The 11,327-nt window shown below is 51.8% G+C and overlaps 1 protein-coding gene across 5 annotated transcripts; it reads right to left on the bottom strand.

The window, feature by feature from the left end:
- Positions 1-10: 10 nt before the first annotated feature.
- Positions 11-10,870, bottom strand: LOC147186412 (transmembrane and coiled-coil domain protein 3-like). 5 transcript variants are annotated; one of them, XM_086103202.1, is made up of 6 exons: positions 10,769-10,868; positions 3,077-3,226; positions 2,765-2,854; positions 2,020-2,690; positions 1,810-1,945; positions 11-1,743 (listed from the first exon to the last, which is right to left on the bottom strand). In XM_086103202.1, the coding sequence occupies exons 1-6, from the start codon at positions 10,811-10,813 to the stop codon at positions 1,438-1,440; spliced, it is 1,398 nt and encodes a 465-aa protein (XP_085959328.1). In that variant the 5' UTR covers positions 10,814-10,868; the 3' UTR covers positions 11-1,437. The 5 variants fall into 5 exon arrangements, with proteins under 5 accessions (XP_085959328.1, XP_085959330.1, XP_085959325.1 ...); XM_086103204.1 differs by lacking the exon at positions 10,769-10,868 and adding exons at positions 6,251-6,406; positions 6,499-7,075 and having other exon boundaries at positions 11-1,945; XM_086103199.1 differs by having other exon boundaries at positions 11-1,945; positions 10,769-10,870.
- Between the last annotated feature and the right edge of the window lie 457 nt (positions 10,871-11,327).

The following is an 11,327-nucleotide window of genomic DNA, read 5'->3' as shown; positions in this document are numbered from 1 at the left end:
GTACACCGAGAACAGTTTTTCAAACACATTTTATGCTGTGGAATACCAACAGAGACAGATGTTTACAAATCACAGCTTTTTGTGAGAAAAAAAAAAGCAAAACAAAAAGTAAATGCCTTTTTAAAATCCCGCTGATGTATTCTTATTTGGGTTTTTAAAGGGACACAAACAAGGCGCCATGATGCATCTTCACAGTGATATCTGGTGCGAGCGCTGCAGTCCACCTCAATCATTCAGGTCATCATGACCGCCGCAGGACAGTGCCACTCCGGTTTTTAAGTGGTGAAGGCCACTTGGGATCACAAACGCGAGTACTGTAAATGCATCGCATCACATCGCGGCAGTTACCCGATGCCGTGCAAATAACATAGAAACAGTAAGCCCATTCCCCAAAATGTCAAAAAGTATTTCTTTGAAAAACACGTGAGAAAACTACACAAAAACAAACAGTGCACCTTTCTCCGAAGATTTCTCTCTTTGTTCATCGCTCTACACGAGTGACATGTACTCACAGGCAAAATAATTCAAAGTCCATCTGCTCGATGACAGAAGGCGCGTAATTAACAATTTCTCAGCCCATTTTCCTGATTAAAAGAACTCGTTACAATTTTTTGGGGTGGGCTCAAACTGATGAATGGCATTCGTTGGGCAAAGATGATTTGAGATGAGCGATATGAGTTACGGAACAACTGAAACGTGAAACTCATGACGCCACGAGTGACATTTTTGTTGAGTGGCGTGTGTGAGATTTTTGTCAGTTCTTTTTTCTTAAATGTGCCCTAGTTCAAAAAAAAAAAAGATTGTGAAGCACTTGACCTAGATGTCAAAAACGGTCTCTCAATTTTCCGCGCAAAGAAAGGCGGCAGGAGGCGGCATGCGTCTTTTCCGAAGGCAGCGTCGTGACCAGCTCAGTCTTCAGCTTCTCGGTGGACGGCGCCGGCGGCGTCCGTCGGCAGCTTATCTGGAAATTTGTTCCGTCCCGGCGCGTGACCGCGAACAAGTGCTGGTGTAAAAGGCTATATGTAAACTCTTGGTCTGGTGTCTCCATGGCGACACGCAAATACACGACGGACCTCACGAAACGTTTGGGCGATTCAACCTCGCGGTGGAATTTCAGAACGAACCTCAAGTGGACAAAAGACGTTGACACGCGATCTTAAATCTGACCTTTGGCCAAGTGTCGAATGTTCAACGATTGAACACTTGAGTACTTTTCGCACAACTTCTCAAAGTGTGGCACGCGAAATAATTACCGAATTAAAATTTTAAACTGTGCATCAGGTTCAAGTGGCTTTAGCTTATGTTTTTTTTTTTTTCCCCCTGATCCAGGACAGTACTTCAGTGCTTTGGGTGAACTTGCGGCTGTTTTAGTGCATTTGAGGTTCATCCCGAAAGGTCAGCTGAAACCTTTCCAGCTCTGAGCGATGGGCGCCGGCCTCAGTGCGGCAGCAGCAGTCGTTCCAGGGCGCCCTGCAGATGCTCCCAGTTCTTCCACAGTAGCGCCAGCAGGGACACGCCCACGCAGGTGAGGGCCAGGCGCAGGCGGCTGCGCAGGAGCGGGGCGGCGAACTTGGCCGCCGTGGACACGCACACCAGGATGACGGTGGCGAAGGCCAGCATGATGTTGATGCACTTGCCCAGCAGCACCTTGGCGTCGGCGTTCTCCAGCTGCACCGTCTGCTGCTGCTGCTGCTGCTGAAGCTCCAGCTTGGACACGCGCGTCTGGCACGACTCCAGCACCTCCTGAACGCGCCGGCGCAAATACGTTGGCGAAGGCGGCCCCCCCCGAGTGGCGTCGGCGCCGCTTACCTGGATGTCCCTGGCCCTCTCGTAGGCCTGGTAGGCCACCTTTTCCTCGATGCTGGCCAGCTCCTGTTTCAGGTTGCTGGTCTCGTGCTGGTGGAGCTCCGTCAGGTCGTTGAGCTGGTCCTCCAGGCGCTCGTACCTGAAGGCACGGAGACGGAGTTCAAGCGGATCTTCGCGCAAATATCTAAATGGTGACGTCAGTGGCGCACTCGCCTGTAGCGCTCCTCCTGCAACACCTGAGTGAAGTACCCGTAGTCGCGTTTAAACTGCGCGTTGAGCGCCTCCATGTCGTCCCCCAGCTGCGTCTGCGCCTCGCGCATGTCGCGGACCATCTCCAGGGCCTCGGCCAGCCGGCCGCCGCCGCCGCCCGAGCCGGCCGCCGAGCCGCCGGCCGGGTTGCCGTTGGAGTCGGCGGAGGCCGAAGTCCCGGTGGAGCACTCGTCGTCGCTGTGGTATTTCACGGCTTTGGCCACGGTGGTGGCGCTGCCGCTCAGGCCGCGGCCGCCGACTTCGCCGCGCAGCCCCGAGCCGGCGTCCATGCTCTTGAGGTGCGCGATGTTGTCGGCGCTGCCGTACTTGTTGCGGATGAGGCCGGCCAAGCCGCGCGACTTGTTGAAGAAGAACGGCGGCGAGAGCGACACGCCGGGCCCGACGGTCTTGACCTTGTCCAGGGCGGGGTGGCGGCCCGAGGCGCCGACCTCGCGCGGGCCGCCCTCCTTGCCGTGCCCCCCCGACTCCCGGGCGCCGTCCCTGTGGCCGTGCTTGCCGTCGGCCTCGCCGTCCCGGGCGCGGCGGTGGTACCGCTCCAGCTTCCTCTGCAGCCTGCCGATGGAGTGTGCCGACTTGCGGTTCTTCTTCTCAAACACCTGGCGGATGCGCACCATCTACGGCGGTGGGAAGTTGCCGCTCAATTTCCGCGGCGCCATAAGCCGGACAATTTCTAGCCGTGAAGTAAAACCTGCTGCTTGTCGGCGTTGTTGACCAACTTCAGGTACTCCGCCACGTTCTGGTCCCGTGCCGTCTGCTCCACCTTGATCTGCTCCGTCACCTAAAGCACCCGGGACAGTTTCCACGGTGACCGGGAAACAAGACGTCCTCAGTCGGTGACATCGGATTGCTATACCAACCTACGCCGATTATCAAATGCTTGTCTTTAAAGCTGTACGACTTTTGAGGGACTTACGGTGATACTATTTCAACCCGCGCAGCTTTTCTAGCCATTACGGTAGTACGCATATGAATCAGTCATCTAGTTGGGCATGCCGCTGACCTTGAGGATCTTCTGCTGCAGGCTGTCGATGCCGAGCGCGCCCTTGTTGAAGTCCAGGCCCACGCCGTCCGCCACGTCCAGGTTGGACTCGGAACCGCCGCGCCGCATGGGCACCGGGATGCTGAGGACATCGCAGCCGCTACGCTCCGCCTGCACACGCAAACCGGACGTGGCGGAGGGAATTTAAAAAATAATAATAAAATGGAAAAAAAGAAATGTTTTTACATCACGGGAAGACGGGCTTTGTGTGCAGAACCAATATATGCACGCGTGCGTGTCGACGAGCGCATTTTGACGCCTCTCCGCTGGTGCTAATGGCGCTTTCACTCAAGCGAGCTCGGTTGGTAACACGCCGGCAGAGAGAGCGACGCAGCTCAGCTACCTCACTTCATTAAAGCAGGAAAAGATAATAATAATAAATCCCCGCTTGTGCCAAAAAGAAGGGGACAGATAGAAGAAGCTGTTCTGCCAAAGGAGCGCGCACATTAAAGTGTCTGCGTCTAAATTAAGAGCACATTGAAATTCGGGGCACGCTCGCACGCAGGGTTGGAAACATTGCTAAAGTTCATTTGGGAAACAGAAAAGGACGCTTTAAGGTGAAATGAGTCGGAGGCCTGCAGCAGCTTCAGAACTCACACACACACACACACACACACACACACACACAACAGACAGACTCTTGCTGCACCGCATGCTTGTGCGGCAGGGAATGACTCCACGTACATCGCGCAACAATTGCGGCTCGTTATCGAGTTAAAAATCAATCCACATGTTGGCATCACGCGGCCGGCGAATATGACAACAGCGGTCACACCCGCAAGACGCGCACAATCGACGGACGGCTCAAATGCCCACGGCGCTTTTTGCACATGCTTCATACGCTCCGACACGCAGCGCCGGATTTCAAAACCAAATAATGTAGAAAAAAAAACACACACACGTTGTAATCCCTCCTCTTCCCTACTCTTGTAATCCCGAGAGTTTAATCTGAAAAAGATTACCCAGCAACCCTTGCTTCCTTTTTTTTTTTTTTTTAAAGGGGGGGGTGAAAATGCTGAGGAGGCCAGGTGACGACTTTGGACAACGACAAAGAAGGGAAGCAATGAGGACGTTTTGCAGAGGACAGTGCGTCTCACCTCGGCGGAATTTTTGGGTGAAGACCAAGATACTGTTTTAAAAAAAGTAGGACGTTTCACGCAGTAAATCACACACGTCATCTTGCCTCATCAAAGTCAAGAAGTGCTCTGAAGAGTTCCAACCTCACATCAGTCACCCATTGAACAGCAAAATGCACTCTAATGTGGCCCAAAAAAAAAAAAAAGAAAATTAACATTTCATACAGCGACAGCATCATAAAATAGAATGTCAGGAATCAAACCGTGCGTTACGATAAATTGATGGTGGCTCCTTCTGGGAACGCAAAGAAAGAAGAATTTTACAACTAGTGTTCAGTGAGTCTGGAAGAGGCAGGAATTTTCGTCATTTTTCAGCAGAGGATAAAGAATATATGCCTGTGTTGCTGAATTGTTTTTGTTCAAATAACTATGACTCAAAGCTATTTCTTAGCTGTTCGTCGAGGCCCTCGACTAGTTTGAAATCAAACTCAGAACGTGCTTCTTACACGGAATCAGCTGTGTGTCTGTGTGGATATCACTTTAACAGACAGAGTATTTGTGCCTCTCTTAATCCACAGCGTGTTACTCACACACCCAATATGGCTGCCACTGGTGTGTGTGTGTGTGTGTCTTTCATTGACGAGATTATCCCACATTAGCGCTCTAATCCGTCGCCACCGGCCCCGCATCCCTTCGACGTCGCCGTACCACTGCTGACGGGCGCGAAGCGAGAGCGGCGTCCGTCCGCTGCGAGCGTGGAAAACCATTGGGCCGGTTGCCATGCCAACGGAGCTGAATGAAAAGCGCCGGCAGCGAAGCCGTCGGTCGCAAGCTCTCCCCTCCCCTTTTTCTTGCCTCTCAATGGCTCAAGCCGCAAAGCGTGATGTCGTTCGAAAGAATTACACGCTTCTGGAGTGAAGTCGCTTGGAGCCCGCATTGAAGAACCCTCGCAGCATCGATTAATTAAAGCCGCGCTGCGACATTGAGCACTGAGATTATTTCCAAATTGATGAGGATCTATTTTGAGATGAGCAAAATGGTTTTGTTCATTTCTGTTCTGGCATTTCGTGGCAAATTTATAGTCTAGGGCGTGCAAATCGTTAGCGATTGTTAAAAGATTGAAATGCGCAGTTGCGCTTCTTCAAGGCAATAGACGGACCAAGGTGGGGTACGAATTTCCAGTGCCCCGAGCTGGCTGACGTCACTTCCGATCTCCGTGGCTTTCGTCTCATCGCTGTAATTTTTACAGGTAAGCTTGCCAACATTTGTCACGATCTGATTAATTGCGCGCATTACTGCTCCGGCCCAACAGAGGGCGGCACAGTGGAGTCGGGCGCTTGAAAACGACCGTTCAAATCTAGCCGATCGGGTTTGATGTCACAATTTTGCCACCTGAAAATGAGTCGTACCTTTCTTTCGGAAAAAAAAAAAAAAAGCTAAAAAGGGGAAGTGGACACTCACGAGGAAAATGCTCCAAAATGTCCAGCAGGGCGCCTGGAGACAAACCAGGAAGAGCAAACACAGCTCGAGACTTTCACTCCACGCAGGAGAGCAAACAGGCATTAAAAGCCCATTCGCATTGATGCCCTGATAACGAGACAAACACAGTCGAGCGACTCCATTTCCTTCAAGGGAAGCTTCTTATCACACGTACACAGCGCGCGCGTGATGCATCGCGGGACGCAGACAACCCGGCTCAAAGTCTGCGTTGGGAATCACTCCCTCGCCACGTCGCCGTGCCCGAGCGAGTTTGCCATTTGGTAGCGCGCTCCCGACTCCTCAGTAAACTGCAGTCGGTTATTGCAACCCGAATCAGCCGCTGCGTTCGGAACGATTCGTCTCGTTTGATTCGTTCCCGACTGCGGTGAGAGAACGCGGCCTCCATAATTGGACGTTCTGTCCAAATGTCAACGGGAACCTCTGGCCTCCGAAACGTAATCAAGTAGTCAGAGTGAGATGAAGCGTTTCAATCGCATCTCCGGGACTCGCCGACATGGAAAAGCGTCGCTTGGTAAATCCCGGAGTCAACGTGTACGAGCATGACGGCGCAAAGTATCACCTGAACGCCCCCCGGAGGAACTCATCCAGGAAGGCGGATGCGCTTGAAAACAAAACGAGGACGATGTGCCTCTTGGGGAACGCTCATCTCCGGGTCGTGACCTTTCAAGAGAGGCCCACTCGAGCTTGGCTAACACAGGTCAGCGTGAGCTGCGGCCTGTGTGTCAACAATGCACAACATCAACCTGAAGGAAAACAACATTCGCAGCAAAGAACCCCTCTGAGTCATCGCGCGCACACTCGGCAAACCTGTTCTGCTCTGCCTGCACACTGGCCACGCAAACAACCCCCATCACTGCGGGTCCACTTCACTTCATACCGTCCGATTAGACTTCAGACGTCGTTCAACTCCATTGACAATGTGGCTGTTTGAAAAGTGGCTCGTGTCGAGAAAAACAACAGTGACGCCACTTCAGAATAAAAGCGAACCGTTTAGTCTTGAGCAAATATCACAAATCGGCGTTCAAGCCCCCCAAAGTCTCAAGTATTGCTCGTTTGTCGCTGAGACGCTTCACCTTCACCCACGAGAGAAAAGTCATTTTGTCAATGAGGTCTGGCACGCGAAGTGGTGGCATGATTTCAGGAGCAGGGGACACATGTTTGTGGTTCCGGAAAAGTGTTGCTCAGCAAGGTGTCACGCAGGCGGTTTGTTCATATTGCATGACTACATGCCACAAAATTATTTCGGAGCAGGATCGCTTGTTTGGTGCCAAGTAGGTGACGAGTTGCCCGATTTGTGCCATGCAAATTAGAAATGAAAGAGTGCATTTGTAATTGCTCGAACGTGCGGTTCATTTCGGTCAACTTCTTGAGAAACAACATCAACACGTTTACCATATTAGCGTCGACGGGGTGACCTCAGCCCGACTTGTGGTCAACTTTTCCCCGAAGCTGCTCCACCGGCTCCAGACATCGTCTCGGCTTCGACGGTGCTCCAGCCGTCGGCTTTCAAAAGGTCCGTTCGCGGGTACAAAACAAAAACATCCCCGGTGCCGAGATACCGGACAAAACTACACGAACCTACACTGCACCGGCTCCGAAAGGGATGGCGATGGTGAGGGTGAGGTTCCTCACCGTGGCAGCCCGGCGACGTGGCTGACGGTCCACACCAGCCGGCCGCAACTGCCGAAACTACTGGGACGCGCGTAAGCCCCGCCCGCCGCGTCCCGAGCGGGGAGGTGTGGCTAAACAAATCAAAGATACGCTGCTTCAATTCACGAAAATAAAACACATTGATGAATCGAGTGAAAATTAGTAGAAGAAGAAGCTTTAAATAAATTAAATAAATACACAAATAAATAAAAGTTTTGGACATTTGGTTTTGATTAATAAACGATTAATAAAGGATCAAAGTTGAAATGTACGTCCCACCCAACATTCAATTGCCACTTTCATTCAATACAAGTATAAAAATAAAGGTTTAAATCAGGTGTGCTTCATTCTTGAGTCTATATGAAATTTTCTGCTTTTTTCATCAAATTATTCATTGATTTTCTTTTCTTTTTAGAAGGGGCGACCCCCCCCCCCCCCAACAAATATGGCTTGATTTATCATCATGTCATTTTCTGCTTACGTTTGTCTGGACAGAACGTCTGGCTGGTTTCCTGCAGTCGGTTTTGTGTCCTGAATCGTTAATACACGTGGGCCCAACAATAATGAAACTAATTAGTGTTCCGAGTGTAATGGGATCTCTCAGGGCGCACTCTTTGTTAATAATTCATCTCATCTGGCCATTTTGTCACCTGAAGTGTGCGTAAAAAAAGAAAAGAAAAAGCTCACTGAAGGGCTTTGGCGTCCTCTCATGCGAACTTCGAACCCGCTGAGTCTCCACCTTAAAAGGACACTCTGCGTGATCTTAATCACCAGGACAAATAAATGCGAGCGTTGGCAGCACGGAACCCCCGAGGGGGCTTTGCCTGAGGCCTTGAGCTCTATTATTGAAGTCAGGCAGGCTGTTGTTATCGCTCTGTGCATATGTGTGTGCGTGTGTGCGTGTGCGTACACTGACTGATGGTCTCCCAGCTATGATCAATACTAATAACTTTGCACACTTCCAGTCCATCGCAGCCACGCACTGATTAGCGTGGTCGATACACGTGTGCTAAACAGTGACAAGGGACACGGTGAACAGTTCTTCGTTCCGGACGGAATTCTACGAAGAGTCGATGATGATGAAGACGATGATACGAGATGTGCGTCAGGAGCAGGCAGAGATGCAAGATCCCCGCATGAGTCCATTGTTCTCCTCCGCTGGCGCTCCCGTTTGTGTTCTCGACGGACTTCCTGCCTCACTTCCCGTCTCCGACCGGAGAGACTTGAACGCCGATAGCGGGCGGGCCAGGCAGCGAAAAAGGATTGGCAGAGACGGAGAGGAGACGAGGCGCAGAAAGTGAAACGCGACGCCGACACGAGTGACACAACATCCTCGGCCACAGACGCTCCGAGGAAAGAGGAAATGAATCTGGCGAAATAAAACCAAGAGCTCATGTTGCTCGGTGACACCTGCCGTGCGGTCCCCGGGGAAAACAAATACGACTCGCGAGCTTTCTCGCCTGGTATTAGCCATCCGGAGGGCGCGTCCACATGTGAAAACGCGTGCAAGGCAAGCTCGCTAGAGCGCACCGGCGCTCAAAGGATTCGCTTTTTTGCGGCACTTTTGTTCGGCGGTGGGCAATGGAAATTTTCTAATAAAAGTTAAGAAACACCGGTCCAGTTTTGCCCCCGCCTCTTGAATTTCGCCCATTTTCCCGCTAACAGCTTTTTTTTTTTTTTTTTTTTTTGCGCAGCCTCTTTTGTGCGTTCCTGACAGGGGAACTAAATCATCGGGCGTCCTGAATGGACTCGCCGAGGCCGCGGAACGCCTCGCGGTGCCTCCGGCTTGTAAATTGAAAGCGACGCTGCAGACGCGGGGCCGTCATCGCATATCTCACGCTGACGGTTTGGCCCTTTGTGCTGCCGTTGAAGCGCGTCTCGGTCGAGGCGCTCGGGCAGCGGATGGAGCCACCAAAGCGCAGCGCCGAACATCTGCGCAAGACTGTCGCGACAAGATCTCCTCCAAGGCCAACCTTCCCAAACGCCCTCCGCCTGCCCACAGTCTGCCTCAGTTTCAGTCATTTGGATTCAGGAGGGAAAAGGTCAATCAAAGTTTCCTGTTTTCATGGAGCCGCACCTCGATCCGAATCTCGAAATGAATCCAAGAAGCGTACAAGACTTCCGGCTCATTGGTGACACCTCCCAAAATGGTTACGATTGTTCGAAAGAGACCGAGCTGCGAGAGTTGAATGCGGGCGTCTTTCATGCGTCGCCTCGGGCGCCGCACGCCACACGCTCGCGGCGCTCGTGACCTTTGGGGTCTTTTGTCTTGCTATGAGTGGTTTGAAGTTTTCAGCAGGCTAAAGGACAGCTGCGGCGGGGACACGCGCGCACGCCGCCAACGCCAACGCCGCCTTCAGTATCATGAAACGAAAAGAGCAACACGGAGATATGGCCAATCAATTTGTCCGGGGGGAAATGTGCTCATCAAATGGATCAAACAGATAGAAGCCTGTTCGCTTTCAACCGGCGTTACTTTGAAGTTTCCTGAGGTCAGTTGGGCCACTGTGATGGATTTAAATTCAGTGTAAACAAATCTGCGCCTGTTTCCAATGAGAATCTGTGTCTGTGTTTGTGTGTGTGTGTTGAATGGTCATAAATGAGGAAGTGGGGAGGGGGGGGGGCTTCTGCCTGGTTTCCATAGTGACAAATTGAGCATGGCAAGGGTAATGGAGATGAGGGGTCGGCACAATCACATTTACTTCCTGAACAGCGGGAATCCTCCTCCTCCTCCTCATCATCATCATCATCATCAAAGGTCATCAATCACACAATTGATGACCTTTGATTCACGCGAATGGCCAACAGTGTTCACATTGCATGTACAAAAAAAAAATGTATTTGAGGTCAACGTCCCTCGTCGAGAGCGTCCTAGATGGGGGCAGCGGGGGTCCGTGCCGGCGTGGTGGGAAAACAGGAAGTGCCCCATTAAACCAGAGCACTTACGCAACATTTTTCTGTTGTTTTTTTTTTTTCCTTTACACTGCTCCCTTGCATGGAAGCAACATACGTTCGAGTAGTTTTTATTTCCGTCTAGACTGGCACGGACGAGTGCGACTGGGCTGAAATAGTCACTGGCGGGTGTCTCCGTGCAACCCAGTGCATTTAAACACATCTGCCGTTATTCCGAGCGTACAGAAAATGCACAATGTCAACGCACGTGACTTCTTTGGGTGCGTTTGTTTCCTCCCCCGACTGAGCAGTCAGAGAAAAGGTGCGTCTGCCTGCCTGCCTGCCTGCCTCTGCTCCTTCCACATTCTTGAAGTATAACGCAAGCAAGCAAAGGGCCACGGTGCTTGCCAGCGTCGCCCCAAACGTGGCGGAACTTGTCTGCCGGCTGCAACGCACGCCGCCACTTGCACCCATCCACCCTGACATTGTTCCGATTGCCAACAGACACTTTTAAAAGTCAACAAAACAAGGCTACCTCAGTCACGTAGATGAGCGGCAAGGCGCTGTGGTTCTTCCTCATGGACTCCGAGCGCACGGCGACAGACGGCGTCGGCCTATTTTCCCTCGGGGCCCGTGTGAAACTCTTATTGTGAAAAGCGCCGTTTCCTGTTTCAGCAGCACCTGCCGTGGCGTCAGCGCGCACCCGGGCTCAGCTTCGCAACGGCCGGCCGGACCCTAAAAGGCACCGGACCGCCTCAAATGGAATCTTTGTGATCCCTATCGGATACAAGCCAATGGCCTCGGTACATGTCACCATGGCAACCACTGCCTCAGACCAAGGATGGAGACAACTGGGGGGAAATTCCCGTGCGGGAATCTCCCAGAAGCCTCTAGGGGGGGACAACACTCCGAATTTACGATTTGTGCTTCTTAAGGGCTCCAATGAGGGCTTGGCTTTTGGATGAAGCGTTGCAAGTACTTTCGTACCACAAAGTCCTTCCACTTGTCCACAGCTGACATCACATGATTCATTTCATGATGTTGCAGGATGCAATGAAACTTCACAATAAAGGAGAAAATTTTAATATTTAGTC

Source organism: Hippocampus guttulatus, chromosome 22 (genome assembly GCF_054856545.1).
Source record: "Hippocampus guttulatus isolate MCC_2025c chromosome 22, RoL_Hgut_1.0, whole genome shotgun sequence".
NCBI classification, from domain to species: Eukaryota; Metazoa; Chordata; class Actinopteri; order Syngnathiformes; family Syngnathidae; genus Hippocampus; species Hippocampus guttulatus.
Note: the sequence above shows the minus strand (reverse complement) of the source record. Positions and strands in the feature narration are given on the sequence as shown.